Raw genomic sequence first — 27,192 nt, forward strand, 5'->3', positions numbered from 1 at the left:
TGCTTCAAATTAAGGTACAAAAATAACATGTTCTAAGCAGACATGCAACCACAGACAAGATTCTCAAGTAATCTGAACACTTAGGCCATACATGTTAAGTAGAAAATGTGCGTTGCTGTTAATGAAAAAAATGCAAACCCCTGGGTTCCATTTTTCTTTTTTTGATTTACACATGCGAATTATGTCTACTGGTTACAGCTATTTTTTAATTGGAAAAACAAACAGAACAGTCCTTACAGTAAGTGTTGAAAAGACTCGTCGATACATTCACAGGTCACACATCTGGTGACCTTAATGTCAACAAATAGCCATGAACAACAGATTGATGTCCACGCTCTCTGTAGGCAAAACATTTGTGGCAAAATGACCAGATTCTCACACTAACTACCAAAGGCCACATGGAGGCCAATTTCTGATTGGCCACTAGCTTGTTGGTGAAACTGTAATGAACTTGCAGTGTTCAAATGTCTACTTTTTCTTGGGGGGTGCGAGGGGGGTGTTCAAGACAGGGTTTCTCTGTGCAACAGCTCAGACTGTCCTGGAACTTACTCTTACTGATTTTGAACTCACAGAAATCCACCTGGCCTTCAAAGTGCTGAGATTAAAGGTCTTGCTCTAATTATTAACTCAAGTTGCAACAGAAAAATGTAAGACATAGGATTTAACTGCATCACCTAAAAAGTTAACTGTTTGGATCTTGTTCTATTTTCTGACTTAAGTCCTGCCTCTTCAACCTCTGCTGCTACGAAGAACAAATAAAAAGTGTAACAGTCACTTTCAGAGCTTTCTTAGAAAAATATATTCCCTGAATTAATTATACCAGGCGGTTATCATTCAGTATGAATTCCAATGTTATAAATAAGACAGTAATAACTATCTTCCTAATACTCCTCTTCAGAAGTCAGTAATATCCCAGCATTGACTCCCCCTCCCTCACCCCCCATTCTATGTTTGGTCCCCTGGGATGTACATTACAGGAATTAGGTCCACTTAAGTAGCACTCAAATAGGCTAATTGAAGCCTCCTTTGGAAATGGCCTAAATTTCAAACCGTGAGGATAAACCTTTACAACTAGCATCCAGTTCTGATTTGGACAGCATCGGTTTCCCCCACATATCCCAAATACTTGTTTTTTCTCTAAACAATCAAGCTATGTCACACCTTTGCTTTACAGAAAGGGCCCTTCTGCCTTCTGGCTACTCAACCCATACCTGCCACCTCCCAGGAACACCCTGTGCTGTGCTGTGCTGTGCTGTACAGGGTGGATTGGAAGCCTTCCTCCCACTTTGGCCCAGAGTAGCGATGGTTAGAAAATTGTTCCGAAGGTGCGGGACAGCTTAGGGCCGGGAGTAAACTGCAGCCACAGGCATTCCTTCCCAGGTACCCTTTCTATCAGTCATGGACGGGCCTTTTCTTCCCAGGATCTGAACCGCCTAAGAGAAAACACTTTGCTACTATCTTCTAGCTCCTTTTCATTCCCTGAATGTATGGTTGCATCATCCTCTTTATAGACATTCAGTAGTAACTTTCTCTTAGCCACGGCAGAAGCTTGTCGATAGGGCAGTTTCCTGCTGCTCTTCCTAATCCAGACATGCTCTGGTCCTGAGACTGTTTCTTTTAGGTTACTCGTTATCTTTATTTTATTTGCAGCAACAGCAGCACGTCTGCAGGGGGCTTTCTTGGGTACCATTTTTGCTTTCAGAGTGTCACTATGCATCTGCACTGCATCCTTCTCATTATGCATACGTGGCCTCATTTTTGTATTGGGTTTTCTGTCTTTAGGAACAGATTCTGAAAAATGAGTGAAAATTCATGTAAATACAAAAATCTTATCACAAGACTGTACTATGTATATTCCTCAACAACAGTCCTAAACGATTCAAAGACTTAATTGTGAACAATTAAAAATCTAGTTTGACATACAGACTGACTTCCATTTGCTCCCCTATGGAGGACCAGTCCCATTCCCAGTAACAGCTTGCAAAAATGACGAAATACCTTCAGCTTCGTAATGCTACTCACCTAGCACTACTTCCAAACGTTTAGATTTTGAGTACACAGTTGTGTTTCTGTTTCCAGGCTTCATATGTAACCCTCCTTCAGACCATTTTGAAGTATGTAATACCTGTGACACAACTCCCCATCCTAGGAGAGACCCACCTTCCAAACAACTGACTTCAAGGGCTCAAAGGTCACTTCCAAGACCAGGGTTTCCTTTATTCAAGCATTTAAGTGGCTGAGTCGGTTACAAAAACAAACTGCACTGACTCTGTAGTATGACCGTCATCCTAATTTATTTGCACTATTAGAACACACTTTACACAGTTGGGAAGACTGAACTAGCTTATGGCAGATGAAGCCTTCCACCCAGGTGTGGTGTGGTGTGTGTGTCTGTCTGTCTTAACCCAGAAGCACTGGCACCTGCTCTATTAACTCTGGGAAGGAGTCTTTTGAGAAAGTGCATTTTGAAGCTAGATATTGTGAAGGTTTGTCAGAACCTGAGCTAGGCAGAGAGCCCACTGAAGAGGCAGACCCCTTCAGACCTGGGCAGCGCTCAAGGGTGGGTGGAGAGCACAGTGGTCTGCCAGATAGGGGAGCTCAAATCTTTTTGCAAAGTATCAAAGGACACTTCAGATTTCAAGTGAGGTGTGACTTCGGTGTGCCTGCGGTCAGCTATGGTTCGGGGTTCTGATAACTAGCCTTGCAGTCATGAACAGTCAAATCTAAAAGGTTGGCAAAACAGCCCAGATGGGAATGTGACACAGTGACACAGACTGAAAACCACTGAAGTAACAGTGATCAAGAGAAATGACTTGGTAATGTGTGTTAGTTAAGTCCCAGAAGATGACAGCCTTTCGGTCAGTTATCAAGCCAGCTTGGCCTAGGTGTCTGTCCAAGTCACCAACCACTTTCTGGCCTCCACAGACACTGCATACACATGGTACAGGACAGACAGACAGACACACACACACTCACTCAGCTGTGGTAGGGGACCTCTATGTAATGTGAAGTGAGGAAAGGTAGAGGCCTCAAAAGCTTTGCTTTCTCCAACATCACAAGCTCTTCCAATATAGGAGACATTTCCCTCAAAGCAACTTTTAAGATACATCATTTTCGTGAGTGCATTCACTAGGCTGGTGTGACACACGACCTCAGGACCATGCTCTTTAACTGGACTCTGGAAAGAAGAGCCCTAGTGTTTATACCTTCAGAGGACTTGCTTAGAAACTGAAAAATTACAAGCTGGTTGGGCAAATGCTAGGGTGCTATGCAAGGGTGGTTTTATAATATAGCAACATTAAGGGGAAACACACACCCTGGAAACACACACTGATATCAGCCACTAACTACAACCTCTGGATAAAGAACAATGAGAAAACTGGCTCCTTCCCAGTGTTACGTACATTAGATAAAAACCCCATCACTACTGAAAGCATCTTCTTAAGAAAATCACTTAGTTACATTAGTTCTCCTAAGGTGTGAGGAAGAACCTACACAGTTTGTGAATGGAAAATACAAACTCTTAAGAGATATCTCAATGTTTATTTCCAATCCAAATTCCAATCCAAAAAGGGGAAAGCTAATATTCTGCAGAAAAGCATTTAAAAACTTCTTAAAGTAGACTATGCCCTAAGTAGGGTAAAATACAGAACTCCATCTACAGCAACTCCAGGTGATAACAGCCCATGTTTAAAGGTGAACAAATGGAATTCCGTAGAAAGAGGAAAGCAAGTGGCTACATGAAGAATTCTTCAAGCATTCACTTGTCAACACTAAGCACACTGCTGAGAGCCCAGTGAACACTAACAGTGTCTGGTCCTCTGTGAAACAAAAAGGCCGGCAAGATGGCTTCATGGGTAAAGGCACTTGTTGCACAAGCCTGGAGTTAGAGCAAAGTTCCATCTATGCAGCCCATGCAAACACAAAACGAACCTGCACCATCCTCTGACCTCTACACAGCATGGCATGTGCGCCCACACACAACACAACACAACGCCATCCTGGCCTCCACACATCATGGTATGTGCACCCACACACAACTGTAGACACAATACAATAAAAACTTTTAAAGAAAAATAAATTGTGTGGAACTACAAAATGAATGCTAGGCTGACACTATCAGTGCATTAATAACGAGGGATTAATGCAAGCTCTGCTGTCCCAGGTGACCTTACATCACTCACATTCAGAGTCATCTCAGAGTACCAGGAGGCATTACAGTCTCCTGAAAACACTTCCCTAGACCGTCTCAAGCTCACATTTACAATAGTAACTAACGCTTTCCCTGCTAACCCAAGGGTCTGTGTTCTAAAGTTCTAAAATGGTCCGCGATTAAGAGAAACACTGGATATGGCCAGGGCTGTTCTGGCTTAAAAAATACTACTCCCTCCCTGGTCTCCACAATTCATCTATTTTCACATCTTGTATGTACGACTTCTCTTCCCAAGTCCAAAGTAAAAGTCATCACTGTGGAAGCATTTGAAAACGTTCATGTGGCCAACATCTTAGTCCTGTATCACTGGTGCCCCTGGTAGCTAGGACTAGTGGACAGTGACTCCACAGTGAGTTCCCTGCAGTTGTGAACGTTTAGCTCTCCAGCAGGAGCTTCCAGGAACACCATGTAAGCTGCCATTTCTCTAGATAATGGTATAAAGCAGCGCCCTGTGATTAGGTCGCAGTTCCTGCTCTGTAGGAAGGACTGCAATGGTGCTCGTTTCTTCTGCAGGACAAGAGATGTCCCAAACAACTGAGCAAGCTCATTTAGCATGTTGATGGCTGTCCAGGGGCCAACACAACTTGGCTTCTCTTTGCAACTCCATCTAAGCTAGCTCATCATTACATAGCTGTGCCTCATTCTTTGAAAACTGGTAAGTAACATCATCTTTAGTGATGGTTATTTTTCCAGAAATTTCTCAGCATGACAAACTACCTGTCAGGAGTATCAAGTATCACAGATAAAGGGCTTTCTTTCACTCATGAAAAGCAAGGCTGGTTCAAGCTCAGAGCTCCCCACTCACAGCTGTCTGCAGGGGTGAGAAAGGTTAGTGTTAGCTGCAAGGGAACAAGTACCTTCCATGTTTAAAGACCCTCCATGCTGGTAGTGTACAAGCCACATTTCTCACATGAGTTTAACTTGAGAAAATGTTTTAAAATTTCATTTTAGGCTCAGAGTTGCATCCCAGGTACTATGGGGGAAGATCTTACTATGTGGGAAGATCTGCACATTGGAACTTTAACCACAAAACAAGTCCCTATGATGACCGGTAGGGCAGATGAACCATAGCACAAAACCCATGTATAGATTTATACTTAGAAATTAAAAATCCTTTCAACTTTTAAAGCCCTTATGAAACCAGATGTCTAAACTACCTGCTGAGTATGGGACAGAGGTGCTGCTGCCAGAGTCCATGCAGTCTACAACCGAGCATGTTAAAGTGAGGATAGTTAACACTGCCACTTCTTTCCCAATTCAAAGGCTTTATCATAAGCTGCATGTGGTAGGTAGTTCAACCTTTAATCCCAGACTGGGAGGCAAAGGCAGGTGGCTTTCTGTGTGTTCCAGGCCAGCCCATACTGCATATTTTCTTGAGACATGTAGGTAACTCCAGTCCCTGAGAATCTGATACCTAACTTCTTCTGGCACACTTGGTACAGACATTCACTAAGCCTGGTTAGAGAGGTCCAGTCCACATTGCCTCCTCCCCAGCTCTAACAAATGTGGTCTGGTCCCTATGTCACAAAACACTGGGCCAACAGATTAAACCATTATGGTACTTGTTGGTGTTTCTGCTTTATTGCTTTCCTGCTCTCCACAGCCAAAGGTTGAGGGTCTAACTCCAGGAGTCACAAGGCTCCTTTACGCTCCACCAGCACGAGAGGAAAACTCAAGGATGTGGTCACAATTGTAAGGTGTCTGAAATGCACCAGCTTAATGGAACCATTAAACAGGAAAGCAACAAGACCATTTTGAGCCTATGAATGTTCCTAGCAGAATCAACACAACGGACTGGAAAGGAAAACAAAACCAATCACATGCGTCTTTAATGTTTTGCATTCTACTGATTACAAACCTCAGTCTTTTTTTTTTTTTTTTTTTTTTTTTTTTTTTCAGTTGACACAAGTTCTACTCGTACTGGCAGAAGAGACTAAAATCCAATTCAATTTTTATACCATACAGTACAGTGATTTAGGAAAAAGACTACCACAGAAACTGGGAGTATAGTGTGAACCCATCCTTACCCTAAAAAAGGTCATCAAGAAGGGCAAAGGCTTAGTGACACACCTTACTGTTTGCACAGTGCGACCTTCTGGTGGTATAGTGTGAACTTGTTTTATAAACTTTCTGCATTGTTCTCCCAGGTCATGTTTTTTAAAAACGTGTTTTACTCAAAACCAACTTCCCCTTTAGGTGCAACTTAATCACACAGACAGAAGCAGCCTTTGTGCTGTAACCTGGAGCTAAACATAACTGCTGTACCACAATTTCCAGGGTCACACTAACTGCAGGCATTATTTGATCAGAAGTTTTCCACTTTAAAAAATAAAACAAGGACCACCCTAGAAATTACCTGGAAATGGGATACATTCTCTTTTTATTCATAAATTACTATACATTGTCAGTACACCTTTTTAAAATAAGATATGGAGGGAAATCCTTTTAAATCTTAAATGTTTGATGATATTAATCTTTCAAAATAAGTAAAAAAAAAAAATCAAACCTAAATACTTCAAACTTCTTTAAAAAATTGTAAGTGAATAAAATCATAGGACTCTGGACATACAGAACTTTTACATACACACCACTACATACTTCAAGTGCTCCAGAAGCTAGAGCACCGACTGCTGGACCAGTCACATTCACCTTGTAACTGCTCAAAAGGACAGACTGGTCCTACGCATTAAAGTACATCTGTGCGTTAAATCCCTGCGTGTCCCAAACACCTAGTGCTCAGTGTAAACATTTCAACTATCATTTATTAATCATCCTTACTGGTACTTAGGAGTGTGTCACATATTCAAAGTTAATGTTAGGAATAGCACCATAACCAAAAAGGAAAAAAAAAAAAAAAAAAAAAAGAATAAAGAAAAACAAAAACCCGACAAAAATACTTCCTCAAAAATCCTCATATCTTGACGTCACAAGTTGAGAGCCATTGTCGACCACACCTAAGGTCACCAGATTCACTTCTGTTCTCCGATGGAACTTAATCTGATGAAACTACAATACTGCTTCCACACAATTGGACCAAAATGAGCGTGCGGGCGTGGGGGGGGGGGGGGGGAGAGGTGGTGGTGTTTTAGAAAGGACTAGCCAATCAACAACCAGTTAAAATTACTCTAAAACTGAGAACAGTTCTGTGTATGAAACCTAAACTCTCTAAAAGAATCTGTGTACTCATGAGTGCACTAATATATTTATTTATGGACGCTGGGTGCCTTTTTGCAGATAATGGTAAACATGGAGCTAGAATCCTGAGGCATCTAACAGGACTTGACACCTACTAAAATCTCTATGGAAAGCATCTTACCTCCCCCTGTGTTGTGGAGAGTTCTCTACCCTGAGAAAACCTACCAACCACCACTGGAAATGTCCAAAACATGCCATCTCCTGCATGAGAACACAGGGGTCCTACCTACCATGTCAAATGGAATCGACACACTAAAGAATATTCTCTGTTAGATGCTCTACCTTACCTGCCACCTCAGGGAAACAGGAGGAAACTAAGGTCAAAAATCACCTGAAAGTGTGTAAACCACAACATCCCTTTTGATCGCAGAGACTTAAGGGAAAACCCACTGGGAAGAGCTACCTACAATAGATCAAAACTAATCAAAAATCACTGTGCCCCAAGCATGAGTTCCTTATGTTAGAGGTCACTAGTAAAGACACACTCAGGCATCCCGGCAAAGGATGTTTACGATGCACTTGGCATGGATGGAGAATGACATCGAACTGTTTTCCTACATAGGTAAGATTCACAATTGCACTCTTAACTCTAGTTTTGACAGAGGAAAATCTACATAGAACTGAAATCCCATTAGCCCTGTGCTGTCTTATTAAAGAACACTTTCCCTAAATCTAAGGCACACAAACTTCTCTACTTCAGAGTAAGATTATGGAAGAGCAAGAATTTGGTAAATCCTAATGGAAAGTAAGTCTTGGACAAAACCAAGTTAACAATTTGTCAGTGAACAATCTAAAAGAAAACACTATAACTATGCTCTCAACTTAGACCTTTAAAATATGCACTCCAAACATGTAAAATATACCAGCACTTTATGAATTCAAGTTTATAAACAATTAAGTCATCAGGTTTTCCTTAAAAAAGAAAAGAGTAAGACCCAACAAGCATTTGGAAAGGAAAGTGGAAGCCATCTTAATAAAAATGACCAGATGTGGGCATAAAGTATTCTACTCAAGTCTTCAGGGAAAAGAATTAAAAAAAAAAAAAAAAAAAAAAAAAAAAAAAAAGTGGTAGGTGCCTCGCCTACTAATCATGGTTACACTTGCCATGATTATAATGTCAGTATGCACATAATATTTATCAGCATTTTGTAAACATAGGTCACGTGGATTTTTCTCCTACTACATGGCAGGGGTTTAGAAACTACCACTTCTGGACAAATTCAGAAAATAACCGTGACACTGTTATTACAAAGTAATGCTCACTGGTTTGAGTAACCAAGTTGTCTAGTGTTTAACGTGTCTCCCAACTCTTGCTGTACGTACTCAATACTGTCAAAGTAGATCTGCCCCCAAAATGAAGCATATTTTGGCACCTGTGCTGAATGCTGCTTCAAAACCAGCAAGTGCAAATAAAAATAACAGTCATGATTTAGTCACATTCACAAACTTTTCATAGAAAAATATAAATATATTCCCTGAATTGTAAGCCAGCTTTCACAATACATTCCAGTCAGTCAAGTGAGCACGCTGGCTCGCAAGGTCGTAAGGTGCGGTCACTGAGCACTGAGCTCTAGTGCATTCTCCATGCTTCTGTCGTCTTCCCCATCATGGTACCTCACCGTTCTCCTACCCTGATTTCTCGTTCTTATTTTTGAGCGCCGAACAACTCTTTTAGCTTTTGCATAGTCCAAATCTTCCCAGTCATTGTCATCCACATTTAACCTAGGACATTTACTCTGTCTTTGATGTCTTGCAGTTTTAGACAGGTTGGATGAAAAGGTTTTACCTTTTCTAACCACTTTTGTTTTTCCTTTCCTTTTTTTCCTCCTTTGGGTTTTTGTGTTGTCGGTACAGTCAATATCGGATTCCGTGGCCGACCCCAAATCTGATGACTTGGGGCTGGTGTCTGGCAGACAGGCTGAACTCTCTGTTTGTGCAGGCATGTCCATGAGGTCTAACTCAGGATGCTCTCTCTTCCCCGGAGCCTCTGCTGACGCCTGTGCTGCCCTACTGAAAGGGGCTTTTCCGTACGTCCTGAGTCTTCTGCCATTCCACCTTCGCAGTCCATAATTCAGGTCTTCTTCAAAGGCATTCTCTGCGGAAGCTTTGTGGGCCAACACTGACTCAGAAGACAAGCTAATCTTACTCTCTGGGGTGTGGCCTGTGGGGTCTTCCCGAGAAGGTCCAGCAGAGGAGCTTCCGGTTTTAGGAGGCATGTCTGTGCCCACACTCTCCATATTCCTGTCCTGTGTGCTCCCTGTGTGCTCCAAACAGGAAACCCCTTCAGAACCTGCATCTGCACTCGCAGACTGGCGGGCATTTGCTGCATCGCCCTGGGGTTCAGACTCAGGGAGCTTGCTACTGCAGGCATGCCGTGCCTCTGCCCCTTCACAGTGTGCGAGCTTCTCGCCACCACTCAGTACCTTCTTTGCTGCGGTACAAGCCAACCGGATGGGCTTTTTCCTTCTCCTTCTGCTTCGAGTACACACAGTTTCCAAGGCAACATTTTCTGCATCACCTGTGAACTTGACTTTATCAGCAGCCACACTGGCACTTCGAGTAACCCTTGGGAGATTGCTCTTATCTTTGGGTGACTTCTTCATCACCTGTAGATTGCCTTCCGAATCACTGGAACAGACCCTTTTCCGGGAAACTTTTCTGCTTTGTCCGTTCTCTTGAGATAAAGAATCTAAAAATTAAGAGTATTTTTTTAACCTTTCATACAAATAACTATTTCTGAAGTAATAATTAAAGGCTTCACACGAGACCATTTAAATGCTGAATTCTTACTACTACCGTGAGGTTGTTAGATGGCAGGAAATCACCCCTGCTGAGTGCAGCAGATCCCCCACCAATGACAATGTGAACAGGCTACCGTCATTATCACTACGGAACCAACCACCCCACCCTACCATTTCTCCTTCTCAAGCAGTGCATGCCCATGTTCCTATCTCTAATACAATGCCCCATTTCCAATATTCAAAGTAAAATCTTTCATAGAATAGTTAAGGCCCAGACTGTTCAGCAACTAACAGTGAGAACAGGAAGGATTAGCACAAGGCTAGTAGTATACAATCAGGAAAACAGTTGGCAAAAAGTCATCTAGAAGAGGGGAAACAGTCTACCAGCCAAAGGAAAAAGAAGGAAGGGATAAATTAGTGAATGTGAGTCTAGAATTACCGTTCATATCGCTGTGCAATTTATCTTTCACTGTGCCAACATCAGAATCTGCGTCAGTCTCAGATCCACGACCCGAGAGACACTGCGGTACAGGAATAGCTTCACTCTTGGAGGCTTCCGGCCCTGGGCTCCCTTCTACGGTGAGACCTCTCCTACCCTCTGTTGCTTGCTCCTCACAGTCTTCTGAATCGCTCAAGATCTTGGCTTTCTTAACCAGATGTGCATTCTTACATAACGGACTGCTCCCTGGTTCAGAGTCAGCGTCCTCAGAGATGCTCTCTGCCCCAGGTTTCTGCCCAGAGGTTGAAGGGGCGGCAGTGCTGTTGTGCCCATTATCCGACTCGTGACATCTGGAGTCTTCCTCAGAAGACTCTATTGGAAGGAACTTTGTTTTGCACGTTGCCAGAGTGTGGGGTGTGCAGCCATTAGCATGCCAGTTCTTGCGGGCTACTCGCAAGTCACTGTCTGAGTCGCTGACACTGTCCTGGGCAGAATGAAGACCAGACATCCACAGTGCAAGACTCTGGTGTTTTAGCTCTTCTGTCTCTGACTTAGCACTCTGGTCATCAGAATTGTGCAGCAACTTTTTCCTGGCCGCAGCTGACGCATTGCGATGTGGCAGCTTCCGACCAGAGCAGAGGCTGTCAGAGCTTGAGTCATCTTCTGCATCACTCATTAACTTTATCTTGTTTGCTGCAACAGCAGCACACTTCCGGAGGACTTTGCGGTTGTTCCCAGCCTTGCCTTTCACGTTTCCCTCCATTTCCACTGAATTGTTATCAGAGTCACTTAAGTAGACTCTCTTCCGGGTAGCTTTTCTGCCACATCCATTTTCTAAGGAAACACAACCTGGAAACAAAGTGACAGGATTAGGGAACTTTTCTCTTATTCTGGTCATACTACACCCGTAGGCCAAGCTAACTAACCTCTTTCCTAATACCTGCCTCAGCTTCCTAAGTAAGGTTACATACACTAAACCCACTAATTTTTCAAATGTTTTTACAAGGATTGTCATATGTTGATGATTTTCTTTCCAAATGAAAAGAGTTGAGAGACATCAGATTTAGACGAACTCAATTGTGTAGCTCAGCAATGATTAGTTACTGCAAGACTGCTCTCACTGACCAGCTTTCCTCTGTGCAGCTCTTGTTCTCGTCACCCTGAGATTGCTGCTTCTCAACAAGCCACTGCGCAAGGAGCACTCCGGAGCCCCGGGACTCTCTTTGCTTTCCTCGGAACTATTAGAAGCTGAAGACGATGAAGAGGTAGCAATGAAATCTTCCATTTCACTTTCTAAAAAAAATAAAATAAATAAGACACAGTCTCCACATAAGCAAGCATTTGTTTTATAACCCCAAAACGTCATGGTCTAATTCACACTAAAACCAGACTCTTGGGGCTGGAGAGATGGCAAGAGTTAAGAGCACTCGCCTCTCCTGCAGAAGACCCTTCAGTCCCCAGCACCCACAGGGCAGCTGTTCACGACACCCTGTAATTCCCGTTCCAGGTGACCCGATGTCCTCTTCTGGCCTCAGTGGGGACTAGACACATGAATATACACATGCTAGAAGGTACAATCATTCTGGGTCCTTTGATCTCAAAGGCACCAATAGCTTCTTGACAATACAATTCTGACACAAATCCAGCTCACACAAAGGGCATAAACAGTCAGAAAAAGGAATTATCTTAATCAAAACAATCCCCCCCCCCACTGGCATACATGGGTGGCATGAACACGAGACAGTGTACAGCCTTGTTTCATGTCAACTCGACAATAGTCATTTGGGGAAAGGAGCCTTCGAATGAAAAAATGTCCCCACCAGACTGGCCTGTGGGCAAGACTAGTGAGCTTCCTTAACTGGTGACTCACGTGGGAAGTTCCCTGGTCTCATGATGCTGGGTGCTACAAGAAAGCAGGCTAACAAAGCCATGAGGAGCAAACCAGTAAGGTGCTCCTCCATGGCCTCTGCTTTAGTGGTTACCGCCAGGTTCCTGCCTTGAGTTCTTAAATCAACTTCCGTTGGAGATGGAGGGTGACCTAAAAGTTCTAAGCCAAATAAACATTTTCTTCTCCGAGCTATTCTTGGTTGTGTTTTTAAAAAAGCAATAAAAACCCTCACAAGTACTTAGGAGGCAGAGGCAAATGATCCCTGAGTTCCAGGCCAGCCTGAGCTACAAAGTGAATTCCAGAGCAGCCAGGGCTAACATAAACAGCGCATTGCTGTAACAGACCCAACTATGTTATTATTTTGGGGTGGAGTGTTTCTTGTTTTTGCAAGATAGGGTTTCTCTGTGGAGCCCTTGATGTCTTGGAACACACTGTACACCAAGTTGGCCTCAAACTGAAGAGATTCTCCTGCCTCTGCCTCCTTAGTGCTGGGATTAGAGGCGTGCATCACCACCATCTGACTATAAAAATGAAGTGATCTTTATGAAGGCTCTACTGTAGCAGGGCACCTAGGAGAGCTCTGGACTGGCAGAAGTAGGATTCTTTTCTTTTTCAAGACAGGGTTTCTCTATGTAGTCCTGGCTGTCCTGGAACTTGTTTTGTAGACCAGGTTGGCCTGGAACTCTGAGATCAGACTGCCTCTGCCTCCTGAGTGTTGGGATTAAAGGTGGGTGCCGCCACCACCTGGCCTATGACATTAATATTAACACGCCATCTTAGGGGACAAAGAAGAAAAAATGTGTTGGTCAAGAAGTGTTAAACACAAGCTAGAGTCATTTGGGAAGGAACCTCACCTGAGAAACCACCCTATCAGATTGGCCTGCGATAATACCACAACAAAAGAAACCCTAAGAGATAGGGTACTCCAGTGTCCTGTTCTTACACACTTGGAGACTTTATTCTGCAAACGTGTCCATAACTGGTGTTTTAAAAGAAAGTATGTGTGGCCTTGTTGGAAGAACCTTGTCACTGTGGAGGCGGGCTTTGGGGTCTGATACGTGCTCAAGCCACACCCAGTGTCTCTTAGCTCCTTCTCTGGCGCCACATCTGTCTGTATACTCTTCTTGCTTCCTCCCAGGATGACAAAGAACCAACCCTCTGAAACTGTAAGCCACCCCCATAATTAAAAGTCCTCCTTTAGAGTTGAGTGGTCACCGTGTCTCTTCACAGCGGTAAGACAATAACAACACACCGCAGAGTGTACCAGCTTGACCTTCTCCGCAGACCACTTCCTTCCCAAACAATCTGTGGATGTGTTTCTCAGTATCACTAGCAGTAGCACTAGATGCAATATTTGATGTTGCAAATATGGAAGGGCATAGACTATGACAGTAATATATTCGCATTACACAAAACCCAGTGCAATGCAGATATGACAAGGCAGCCTCGCCATCCAATGCCAGACAGGGACGACATCTTCACAGGTACATCACCAAAACAACAACTACCTAAGCAGATGGCAATGTACTACTGGGTTATTTGCTCTCAAATGACTATCTGTACTTTGAATTTTATTCTCATTTAAAGGACACTTTGTGAAGCACAGACGGTAGCAAAACCCCACCAATGCTCAAGCGTATTCACTCTGTCTCCTCCCTGGTGTCACGGCTGTGCACACAGTGATAAGCAGCATTGCACACGAGGGATCCGCTCCTCACCTGACAGCTCAGAACCATTCCTCAGACTTTCAGGTCTATTTCTTCTCACTCTTTCTAATGACCCCGCTGAATCTGAAGAGTCCCCCGAAGTGAAGCCTGAAGAGGCTCCAGTGCTTGTCCTGAGGGCTGCAGACAAAGGTGCCCTGCTTGAGGTAGACTGGGAGGGAGGACACGTCAACTGTGGAATTACTTTTGTCTGAGATTTGAACTGCTTCTGTTTGATATTTCTGGTAAAAGGTATGAACAAGAGAAACAATTTTTAATAAAACATAAACGTAAACTGCCAGAGAATGCCCAGATAAAAATAAAAGTATACTGTTTCTTAACCTGAGAAAAATCACATAAACAAAATACTAAAATATTCACTACTAATGGTATTCACTATGGATTATTATAATAAATATCTCCTTACTCTAAATTTGACGGGTTTATTCAACTTTAGATAAGTGATAAAACGATTCAATTAAACAGACTACACCTAAGTACTTACTCTGTTTAAGACAAACCTAGGTAATATTCACAAAGAGATTTTGGTAGTCCCAAAGGAGGAAAGGAAAAAGAGGCAAGGGGGGGGGGGGGGAAGGAGAAAAAAAAAAAAAAAAAAAAAAAAACATTTAAAAGAAACAGTGAATAAAAACTTTTTCAAAATTTGACAAAAAATTCATACCCACAGAACTGGATAAACACCCAAGTAATATAAACTCAAGAGCTCCAAACCTACTTACCTGGTGGGTAAAAAAAAAAAAAGAGGAGAAATAAAGAAACCGTGGAAGCAGCAAATGGAAAATAATATACACAAGGGAAGGAGTTTAACAAGATCAGTAGCTAGCATGGCAGGTAAAGTGACAAGAATTCACAACCATCCAAATTATTTTTCTGGGCTATAAAGAGAGATCAGGAGTCAGGAGTACTGCCTGCTCTTCCAGGGGACCCAGGTTCTCAGCACTAGCACGGCAGCTCAACCCTCTGTAATCCCAGTCCCAGGAACTAGACACACATGTAATGCACATACTTAACCATACATATAAAATAAAAATACCCGTACACACAAAAGAAAAATAAAATCTCCAAAACGAAATTTTGGAAATTACCTTCAATAATGAAGGTAAAATCAGGACACCACCGAGCTCACAAAGACGGAGAAGCAGCACCCTGCTGTCTCATCAACCTGCTGTGAGGACCGAGGAAAACATCCTCACCAGGGTAACCCAAACCGACACTCTTATACCCAGACACTCACAGAACCAATATTAAATGCAGTAGTAAAAGCTTTCTTGACTCTAAAGCTAAAGATAGCTATACAGATGATCAGTGTTCGTGCACGCCTTTAATCCTAGCACTCAGGAGGCAGAGGCAGGTGGAACTCTTCTAGTTCAGGATAGTCTGATCTACAGAGGAAGTTCCAGGACAGCCAGAGCTGCTACACAGAGAGACTCTGTCTTGGGAAAAAACAAAACAAAACAAAACCCAAGAAAACTATATAAAAGCTGAGAGTGTACATCAGTACTTCAAAAGAATTTTTAGCACGATTTAAAATTCCTTAAATTAAAAATCAATTACATGCAATGTCATACCCACTTACCTTACATTTCTGTCAACATGAATGGCACTATTACAGCTTTGTCGTTGCTTAAATCTTTGGCTTCGTCGAAGTTTCTCCTTGAATTTTTGACCAATTTTAAAATCAAAAGAGATTTTCTTCATCTTTTCTTCAAACAAAGCAGACAATCTCAAAGTCATACTGTAAATCTACAAGGACACAAAAACAAAACCAGAATTACAAAGTGACTCTGTCACAGGTTTTCACTTATAATCAGAGGTCATCGACAGGGTATGGAACACTTCAGATGGGACTATTCTCACGAGACCAAACTGGTTTTTTCACACTTTAACACTGGTCCCAACCAGTTCCAAATACACATTTCTCCTTAAGCTAATTTGGAAGTCAGATCTAACGCTGCTATTAATGTGTATTTAGATCAAGGAAACAAAAGCATTTTTACAACAATCTCTTAACAATTTGACTGGGACACCACCTAAATCTAAATCTAAATAATAAACAAAAGGATGTCTTGCAGCCCAGTGCATCCACTCACCATGCAGGACCGAGAGCTCTGACAGCCTAAATGTTTCTGATCTGCAGACACAGTGCTCAATTTTTTAACCACTGTTGTAAACTTGATAGCTATTTTTAGTACTTTCTAAATTTGCTCTTTAGTAATGCCAGTCTTCAAAAGTTAACAAAATCATCTCAGCCACTTTAAAGCTGAAATTTGATCATCTTGAACATCATATTTTCATGTTTTCGCACTGGAAATTCAGTAATATATTTGAACTGAAAATAATAAGACACTAACAGTGATAACAAGCTAAATATAAAAAGGGGCATTTATCAGCAACCAAAGCTAACATAACAAATAATGAAGAAAGACTAAACTTTTAGCATTACTATTCAACATTACACAGAAGCACCCTGGATCTCTCTTACCCATTTATTACCCATTATTTACTCATTTACCCAATTATATTAATGGACACTTCCACAAATAAGCTACACTTAAAATACTCTGAATTCACACCATTTCTGAAAAGCATGATATAATCTCATGTCATTTTGCAACAATCCACTTGGGATATGAATCATCTTTATGTCCATAGTATTCATACTTCATATATTATCTAGTTCATGGAAATTGAGACTATAATCAGTAACTTTTATTGCTATAACTGTGCTACTAATAATGGTAGATATAAGTAATCCCTTACCATGTCTAATTTATAAATTAAACTTCACCACTATCTTCACCAGCTATCTCCATGTTCACATGCAAGCACTTTCAAGATTAAAAACCATTAGTATGTGGGCTTTGGCAGCAGCTTTGTCCAACACAGAGGTCTTTGTTTACCCAGTTATCGCACATGTTCTAACTGCTACTAGCAAGTATAAAAAAAAAAAAAAAAAAAAAAAAACACAGATCATGCATACTTTGTTAAAATAAAGTACAGAAAAAGAATTACCTTTGATCTTTTGTTAGGTGTATATGCTTTTGCATTGCTAAATATTAATCGGATGTCTTTGCAAAATTCCACAGGGCTATCATAATTCCCAGCTTCTAGAGTTTCCCTTACTGTTCCAAAGTCCATTGGAGTGTCTATAATATCTCGGTAATCCTGTTTTAAAAATGACAATTCACAGATGAACTTCATACTCTCAAAATATAAACACATAAGGGACTGTGAAATGGATCAATAGTTAAGTACACCAGCAGCCATTGCAGAGGACTCAAATTCCTAGCACCTACATGGTGGCATACACCCATCTCTAACTCCAGTCCCATGGGATTCAACACTTCTGGTTCCCCTGGGCAGTACAAAGTAAACTAATACACATGTAAATATAACATACATAAAATACCCATACACAGGACTAGAGATGGCTCAGAGTTTAAGAGTACTGGCTGCTCTTCCAGAGATCCTGATTTCAATTCCCCTGCAGCCACATGGTGGCTCACAACCATCTGTAGTGAGATTTGGTGCCCTCTTCTGGCAGGCAGAACACTATATACATAGTAAGCTTTTCTTTTTCTTCCTTCCTTCCTTCCTCTCTTTCTTTCTTTCTTAAATGCCCATACACACAAATTTTTTAAAAGCAAATATCTAGACCAAGATCTCTAAAATATCCAAAATAGCCGGGTGGTGGTGGCACATGCCTTTACTCCCAGCACTCAGGAGGCAGAGACAGGTGGATCTCTGTGAGTTCGAAACCAGCCTGGTCTACAGAACTAGTTCCAGGACAGGCTCCAAAGCAATACAGAGAAACCCTGTCTTGAAGGAAAAAGAGGGGAGGGGTGGATTTAAAGACCTAAGGATTAGTGTTTAAAGGCAGATCTATAAAGGCAGGAAAGAAAGGCAGGGTAGGAAGTATCATGATCACACGTCTACCTGTTCTGTTTCAAGTGAGTGAGTGAGTAAGCATGAATGTAGGAATGTGCACCATATGCTTGTCTGCTCCCTGAGGAGGGCACTGGATCTCCTGGGACTGGAGTAACAGATGGTAGTAAGCTGCTATGTGGGTGCCAGAAACTGAGCAACCAAGATCTAACCTATAAACCATCTCTCCAGCTCTAGTACGTTAGTTTCTTAATTTTGTGGCTACAGTGAGTGATGCCCACGTACAGACCTCCCATTACATACTATACTACCCTGTGCAAACTATGTCTTAAGTTCTTAAGCGAGTTACCACATCTACTACAACTAACCTAGTACTAAGAAAAAGCACATCAACATGAATAAAGCCTACCACCTTACTCTCTTGGGTTTAATCTAAATCTGCCACCCTCCACCCTTCTCCACAAAGAAATTGCCAATATTCCATGCAAGGACACTTACTGGGTACTCAACCAAGTCCACTGGCTGTCTGAAAGGCTCAGAGTCCTCACACTGAAAAATCAAGATGAGCAAGGCCTTGCACTGTCTCCTCCAGTCGCTCTCAACACAGCCGGTGGCCCTGCTGCTCCTTTTTTCCCAGCTAAGGACCTGAAAACATATGTGTAGGTTACTTCAGCTTCAGTGGGAAATGGGGAAGAGCACACACACATGACCGCATATGACATTAGCTAAAAGAGAAAGAAAAACAGCAGCAGCCATTGGGCTCATCTTTCTGTACTGTTTAGAGTTATTTGTTTTGTTTTTCCAACTTGTTATTGAGCTGGAGAAAGCTGAGTGCTACAAAAATCAATCATGTTTTATGATGCTCTAGACAGTTTTGTAAAATGGAAATTTTAAGACAAATATACTTTAAGAAAATATTAATGAGAAAAGTTACAGTGAGATTAGATATGAGCACAGCACACACTATCTAACAAGCAATCCTGCCCATTCTCTCGTCTGTGAATCTTGTTCACAGAGTATGGGCTGTCACGTCACGCTCATCTGAAAATGAGGTGGCAAGAATGACACCTCAACCAAAGATGTCACAGACCAATGTGACCAAAGGAAGGCAGGTTAGTCAGGGACATAAGCAGCTATGGTCTGGTGTGAAGTGACTGAAACGGCAAACATGCAGCAGGTTGAGTGTGTGTGCGTGTGAAAGTGTGTGGGGGTGGGGGGGTTGGGGGAACCATAATTTTAGTGAGCCTCCTATCAACATTCTACTCCAAGCACATGGCAGCGGCTGAATTGTGGGATAAACTATGCCAGTGGCAGCAGGAGACACAGCAAAGAAATGAGTGTGGGAAAACACTTGCAGCTCTGCTGGACACGAGCCAACATGAAGATGACAAAGTGGACGGGACAATTGCACGTCTAGCTCTTCAATGTGAGCGAGGGCAAACATCAAATGAAAGCGTGGATATAGACTGAATATGTATTTGACTTGCTGGGCTGACTGATGTCATTTGTCTGTCTTTTTTTTTTTTTTTTTTTTTTTGAGATATCTTACTGTATAGAACTCACTATGTAAACCAGGATGTTCTCAAACTCACAGCTCTTCTGCCTCTGCTTACTGAGTGCTGAGATTAAAAGGTGTGTGCCACCACACCCAAATGATACTTATGTTTTTTTAAACCTTAAACTTCTGGAGCATCTACGTGACATTTTAAATGTCATGCGACATAGTATTTCTCCCATTCCCATTAACTTACTACAGAAGCACTGAGGATTCAGTCTCTGTAACAAATCTCCTTACAAACTTAGCGAGTCCCCTGAGCCCCTTCAAAGGTGGCACCACTGCTTCTTCTCTGTGCCTGGCCTTCACCACCATCTGAAGAGCTCCCTTCTCAAGCATCTACTCCTCATTGAAAGGCAACCGGCAGAGACCACCCCATCCCCAAGCTGTATTCACCCACTACAGTTACAACTGCAGCTCTACCTTCAGTCACATCAAACCCTTGGACTGGGTGCTCCAGGGAACATGCACTGACACACAAATCAGACTAATGGGCTCCCTACTTCTTTTTCCCTAACCGAGAACTCAGCTCCAACTAAGCACTGCTAAAGTGCCCAGATCGTAGTGATTTTCCCTTTTTCTTTTACAAGGCAAACAAACTCACACAAAAAATGTCCAGTATCATCATCTAACTTTCAGGACAGAAGCTGTAATCCAGATGAACATTTGATTTTGAACACAGGACACACAAACCAGTTAGCCATGCAGATCAACTTACCCTTCTCCTTCCAGAAGACGTTTTAGGGAGGTCACTATCGTCCTAGGATAAACCAGAGCACCTTACTATGGAGTTTTCACCAGAAATCATCATCTGAGCAAAGGTGTACCAGAGACATCACTTAACCATGAACATTCTCATCAAGGGCCCTATTTTCATAGCTAGTTGGAATATACCACAAAAACTAGTATTAGATGACCTACATTTTCTACTCTGGCTTTGAAATTACCGTTTGTCATTAACACATAGTTATAAAGTTAAAGCTTCATACCAAATCATCGGCATCCTGATCATCGTTTTCTGATGTGTTAGACAGTTCTGATATATTTGTACAATCTTGATTCCTAAAAGTTAAAATGTTCAAAATTAATCATACAAAGAATAGTTACTCCTGACAAGCATTCCCTTCACATTAAAATGCGAACAGTTCCCAGCCCAAGCACATCCAACTTTACAAATGACATGAGATTTTTAACCACTCCTCTGTGAAAATAACTGACTTTAATATTCTAATTTAGAATAATGACAATTTTTTAAGTATGTTCAAACTGAAATTGATAAGTGGCCTCTCCAGGCTGAACACAAACATGTCTTTTCCTAGTTATTACCACAGTAATATTGATATAGCAAATAACACGAAAAAAAGAGATTTAACATAGAAATGAAACAAACCAAATATTTAAATGTCAGTGAATATACAAAGGAGCAAATGCTAAAAGGATGCCCCAGAAAGGAACGACAAAAACAGGCATGCTGTTTCCTGAAGCAGAGAAAACCATTCTGGAGGAGGGCCAGCCAGCAACATCCAAATCCTAAGGATTCAGGACAGAAATGGCCTAGGAATGCTGACAGGGATCAGGTTATGCCTCCATTTTAGCTACATGCCGACTATGGCGCTACTGTTTGTTGGGTCATCTGCGAACATACAATGGATGACATCTCAAAAGCCTGTGAGGGAGGAACTCAGTTCTCAATTCCCATGTCAGTTTTCATGAATTCCAAATAAATTTGCAAAGAAAGCAAATGTACAGAACATTCATACATGTCTGCTTTTACAAAGTACAATTCAAAATGGATTACATTTCAACCTAGTCATTAAAAGATGCCTGCAAAACTAAGCAGTCTACAAAACTAAGTGACTGGCACTCAGGAGCAGTCAAGAAAAATGTAAGAGGAGATTAAGACAACAAAGTAAACAAACTCTGAAATGATCCTGAAACACAAGGACACTGCTGTACAATAAACTTTGTATCTTGACACACTGTATCCAGGTTAGTTATTTAACACTTTAATTATACCATAGCTAAACAGAATGTTCACAGATAACTGGATACTAGGCACAGGGTAGTATAAATTACTTCAAATTTGCTGAAGAGATTGCTCCTCAGTTAAAAGTACTGACTGCCATTGCAGTCACTCAAAACTATCTCCAACTCCAATTCCAACGAATCCCGTGCCCTCAACTCTGCTGATCTCATCAGACATCAGGCATACACACAACTCATAAATATACACGTAGATAAAAACAAAACATACTCATATACATGAGACTTTTAATTACTCCAAATTTTTATATTTATAAAAGTGGGGATGGAGAGAAGGCTCAGTGGTTAAGAGCACTGGCTGTTCTTCCCAAAGTAACTATCATCTTTAACTTTAGTCGCATGAAGATCCAATCCCCTCTTCTGGCCTCTATGGGCACCATGCAGGCAAATAGTAAGAATACATATATACAAGCAGGCAAAATTCCCATACAGTTAATGAAGTATTAAAGATTAAAAATGGGGATCTGTAGAGATGGCTCAGTGGTTAAGAGCATTGGCTGCTGTTCCCGAGGTGCTGAGTTCAATTCCCAGCAAACATATGGTGGCTGACAACCATGTGTGATGAGATCTGGCACCCTCTTCTGGCCTGCAGGCATACATGCAGGCACAACAGTATATACTAATAAGTAAATCTTAAAAAAACAAAAACAAAACTAAAACTGAATCGGTCACATTCCTTTACTGAAATTATAATCACAAGCATGTGCAAAGGAATGCTGCCTCAAGTAAAACGTCCTATGGGAAGAGCCCGGTGTAAAAATGAGAGTCTATGAGGCGATTAAAGCACAGGATGTTGAAAAGTCACTTTCTACCACACAGGACATCACTTACTTAATAAATTTCAGAAGCTGCTCCGTTATTTTTTTAGCTGATCTTGCAATTACACTTTCAGGTTCATTAAATGTTCTTGCATTATGCTCTATATAGCGGACTTCCCAAATCAATGCAGATAATCGCCTTGAAAAGAAAAATAACTAGTTACTTAAAAAATGAAAACAATCAAAACCGAAAGTTAGCCTGTCCAATGACACATCTCTGCAAGAAAACATTAGTGAAAGGTTGTAATAAACAGCCTTCTAATGGTCTCAACTTAGTCGGTCATCACAATTATAATGAATTACAAAAACGAATTGCAGTAAACTTCCTTCCTCCCTCCTCACCCCTCCCTCTCTAAAACAGCCTTTCCTTTCCGTCATGCTATCACTACATTCGAAGCTGTTAAAACTCAACAGATGGGACCTGGAAGATGGTTCCACAGGAACAAAGCCTTGCTTGCTGTACAACCATGAAGATCTGATTATACTGCACCGCACCTATGTGAGAACATGAGCGCAGAGTGCCTTTAACTCCACCACTGAGAAGTAAAGACAGATCCACAGAAGACTCAGTATCAAGGGAGGAAGGCACAGAGTGTTACCACAGAATACCCTGGACACTTCCCAAAGGCACAGCAGCACAGACCACACATACCCCTCCCCCGGTGGTGACACCCTGCCTGAAAATCAGAGTGCAAACCTAGTCACTACTTAGCCATAGATGTCAGGCGGTGGAGGCTCACACCTTTAATCCCAGAACTAGGGAGGTGGAGAAAGGAAGGGACATGGCTGCGTAACACAACGCAGAAGGAGACGGAAGCTCATTGTGCTCATATGAGGACTAAGGGGCAGGATCGCCCTTTTGGTCAGAGTATTCCAGAGTTACGAACTAATGGCTGGCTGCTGCTCTGCTACTCTCATCTTTTAGGGTTTAACCCTATATCTGGCTCTGTGTTTTCATTATTAAGACCAATTAGAATTCATACACATACACACATACACACACACACACACACACACGGAAAGGAGGTCGCATTACAAATTGGTTTCTACTTGAAACACAGGACTACATATATAAACTCTCACTGTGAATAGTAATTATGTTCCACAGTAATTTCATCAATGGATTACAAAACAATGAAATATCATCTATTACTGTAAAAACAATAATAAAGAAGTGATTTTAAAATTAACAATGATCTAAAAGCCAACAACAGAAGTTGGATATCCCTGGGAAATAAGCTTTCCTCAGAAGAAACCAGTCCAATTACTAACTCATGAAATTTACTTTTAAATGTAGCAGTTGGGCCTGGAGAAATGGCTGAGGTTAAGAGCACCAACTGCTCTTCCAGAGGACCTGGGTTCAATTCCCAGCACCCACATGGCACCTCACAACTGTCTCTAGCTCCAATTCCAGGGTACCTGACACCCTCACACCAATTCACAAAAAATAAAACAAAACAAAAATGTGGCAATTAATAGTTAACTCTGAGAAAGGGAGGCAAAATTCAACCCACTGTAATTGGGGCTACCTCAAGATAAGCGCTCTCAAAAGATTTAGGATCTTTATTCCAAAACAGGCTATATACCACACAGCAGTAGATACCTAAATCTCTACCTACATTATCATAAAAAGGGATTACATTGTTTCATAAGCCTTTTCCACTTTTAGTTCATGATTATTAATGAAGTTATAACTGGACTATATAGTCAAAATTCAACAGTTAAGAGCACTCGCTGCTCTTGCAAAGGACTAGAATTCAGTTCCAGCAGCCTCACCAACTTTAACTTAAGTCTCTTATGCTGGTTACTGTGACCAAGAGCTCATTGTGGTATTTTGAAAAGGGTGCTCTACTAACCTGTAAAATCGATTAACAAGTCTCATTCGAATTGTGTAAAGATCAGTTGGATAAGCCACCACTGTGCAGTATTTTGGATAAGTACAGAGATCCACTGGGCCTGCAAAAGCTGCTGCTATATCTGTGGGAGAAGACAAAATTCTAAGCTTTTAAACAGTAAGTTCATTACCTATAGGTGATATTTAGCTACAAAAACATTCCCAAGAGAGCTCCATTTAACATGACAAACCAAGAGGAATTAAATGAAGACCATAACCTAAATTATACATTTAAAGTTCTCTTACGGAAAACTTACAAATGCAAGTTCAGCCTGATGAAACTCACCAAGGTTTAAAAGTTGATCTATGCCACTGATGATGCGCTCACACTCCTCGTCTCTTGATCTCTGGCCCCATTCACCATCTCGTGGTTTGTAGAGCAATTTCTCTAGCTCATCTGAAGTGACAGAGATACTTGATCCCAATTCTTCTGGTGGATCAACTATGAATTCCAGTTTTAAAAAGATTAAAAAGAGGTGTGGGGCGAGAATCAACACACAATGTATACTATATAAACAAATTTAGTTGGAAAAGACCACGAGCTAAGCTATCTCAACAAGCAAAAAACGACCTCAACTCTTCAACATTCTAAATTATTCACTGAGATTACAAAATTGCTTGAATTGAGATGTAAAAAACAAATTATGGCCCTGGTAAAGTCTGAATAGAGACCATCTTTTCATGGCTTCAGTCTATTCCTTCAAAACGTAAAGTTCCAGGAACCACTGAATGAAATCTGAATAGACTGTATTAAGAAACAGGATGAGGGGCTGGAGAAATGGCTCAACGGTTAAGAGCAGTGGCTGCTCTTCAAGTGGTCCTGGGTTCAATTCCCAGCAACCATATGATGGCTCCCAAACATCTGCAGTGATATTTGATGCCCTCTTCTGCCATTCGGGCCATACATGCAGGCAGAAATAAATGTATGTATGCATATATGTATATATGTGTATATATGCATACATACAATAAATCTTTACAAAACAAAAACTGATCAGGCAGTGGTTGGTCCATACCTTTAATCTCAGAACTCAGGAGGTAGGGGCAAGCGGATCTGAGTTCAAGGCCAGCCTGGCTGGTCTACAGAGCTAGTTCCAGGACAGCCAGGGCTACCTTCCACATAAGCAATGATGTACTGTTCAAATGGGAGTGAATCACCATGTTATTATGAAAAGCATTCCAACCATTTCTAATCTGAATTTAATAATGCTATGGTGATATGGGATGACCTCTGACCACTGTGAATTGTGTCACTATGATAGGTTTAATAAACAAGCTGACTGGCCAAAAGCTCAACAGGAAACAGTCTGGTGTAATGTAGACATTCATGAACGTTCTTGAGAAGAGTCCCTGTCACTAGAAGATGGCAGCCTACTATTTATTTCAAGTACACGTCTGTGACTTAGTTGTCATTACGCCTGTTGACAACTCTCAAAGCTAACTGGCAGCCTTAGCATGAAGGGCTGGATTTACACAAGGGTTTTCACTGGCTCAGAACGTATCTTAATAAAAAAGCAGTTGTAAACAGCACTTAAGAGGAGCCACACACTTAAAATTCAATTCTAAACTCAATGCATGTGCAACTTTAAACAAGTTAGACAAAAGTTCAGCCTTAAGTTTCTCCTTTGTAAAGGTTAATTAACACTGAAGCTGTCACCATCAGGGTGGCCAGGAACCCTGAATGACAGAGAAGACACGGCAGGCGTACTGTTTGTCACCTTCACATACAGAACACTGTCTTTCAGACCAGTGGACACTACAGTGAGTTACTAAACTCAAAATAATAGCAAACAGAAGGCAGCTACCAGTGATTTCATGTTATTGAAAATGGGGAAGTTTTGGAAAGACGGGTCTTTTTGAGGCTACATAACTATTAATGGTAAAGTAGTGAAAAGAGCTGTGCTGCACTGTTCACAAAGGAACATTATAAGATAGCCTTCAACATGGCCAAACATAAGGGACAGCAGAAGGCAGCAGCAAACAACCTGCCGAGACCGCCAGGTAGCGTGGGAGAAAGGACAGCATTTCAGAGCACAAAGCGAGCACAGGGCACAGGGCACAGGGCACAGGGCACAGGGCACAGGCAGGCAGGCAGTCACAGGTGCTCCTTTTATGGGTGAGCAGGTAAAGAAAGAAGGAACATGTATGCTGGAGTTGAGCAGCTAAGACACCTACAGTGAATACAGACGCCAAGACCCAAAGAAAACAAGACCAACAGGCACCAAATTGTTTTCTTCCAGCAAAGCTCTGAGACCATGGTAACTTTAGGACATTTATGATCAGACACAAATGCACCCTACTATGTGCATAAGCAAGAGAAAACTGGGAAGATAAATATTCTCATAACTTATGACAAATATATACCATTGTCAGGAATTGGTTCCATGTCCCATGGGCTAAGTTTTTCAATTTCAGTATTGTCCCACCTGTTTAACAAAGAACAGGAAACACTAGTTAGCTTTCCCAAAAACAAACTACAGAATAACAAGACATCAATTAGAAGAGGAATATCAAAATTAGCCACATTGCAGAAATTACATTTCCAACATTAAAAAATTGAGAAAGGCCAGGTGGTTTTAGCACACACCTTTAGTCCCAACACTCAAGGTAGGGGCAGGTCAATCTCTGAGCTTGAGACAAGACAGCCTGGTCTACAAAAGGGATTCCGGGACAGCCAGAATGGTTACACAGAAAAACCTGTCTCGAAAGACGCCCCCCCCCCAAAAGAAAAGGAGAGAGAGGGGGAAGAATGGAGGGAGGGAGGGAGGAATGGAGGGAGGAGGGGGGGAGGGAGGAG

The 27,192-nt window shown here is 41.7% G+C and overlaps 1 protein-coding gene across 2 annotated transcripts in view; it reads right to left on the reverse strand.

Annotated features, from left to right (window-relative positions):
• Nucleotides 1-8,261: 8,261 nt before the first annotated feature.
• Nucleotides 8,262-27,192, reverse strand: part of Brwd1 (bromodomain and WD repeat domain containing 1) — a 61,821-nt gene continuing 42,890 nt past the window's right edge. The window contains exons 29-41 of one of the 2 annotated variants that reach the window (XM_051191946.1): nt 26,760-26,821; nt 24,682-24,837; nt 24,358-24,478; nt 22,515-22,640; nt 20,630-20,702; nt 20,359-20,400; nt 18,584-18,730; nt 17,213-17,365; nt 15,777-15,943; nt 14,195-14,421; nt 11,714-11,881; nt 10,589-11,437; nt 8,262-10,097 (exon numbers count right to left, since the gene is read on the reverse strand). In XM_051191946.1, the coding sequence (XP_051047903.1) occupies nt 8,962-10,097; nt 10,589-11,437; nt 11,714-11,881; nt 14,195-14,421; nt 15,777-15,943; nt 17,213-17,365; nt 18,584-18,730; nt 20,359-20,400; nt 20,630-20,702; nt 22,515-22,640; nt 24,358-24,478; nt 24,682-24,837; nt 26,760-26,821 (3,427 nt within the window). In that variant the 3' untranslated portion in view covers nt 8,262-8,961. The remainder of the gene's footprint in view (nt 10,098-10,588; nt 11,438-11,713; nt 11,882-14,194; nt 14,422-15,776; nt 15,944-17,212; nt 17,366-18,583; nt 18,731-20,358; nt 20,401-20,629; nt 20,703-22,514; nt 22,641-24,357; nt 24,479-24,681; nt 24,838-26,759; nt 26,822-27,192) is intronic. The other variant, XM_051191947.1, reaches the window with a different exon arrangement.

This window comes from Phodopus roborovskii, unplaced genomic scaffold (assembly GCF_943737965.1).
Source record: "Phodopus roborovskii unplaced genomic scaffold, PHOROB, whole genome shotgun sequence".
In the NCBI taxonomy this organism is placed as follows: Eukaryota; Metazoa; Chordata; class Mammalia; order Rodentia; family Cricetidae; genus Phodopus; species Phodopus roborovskii.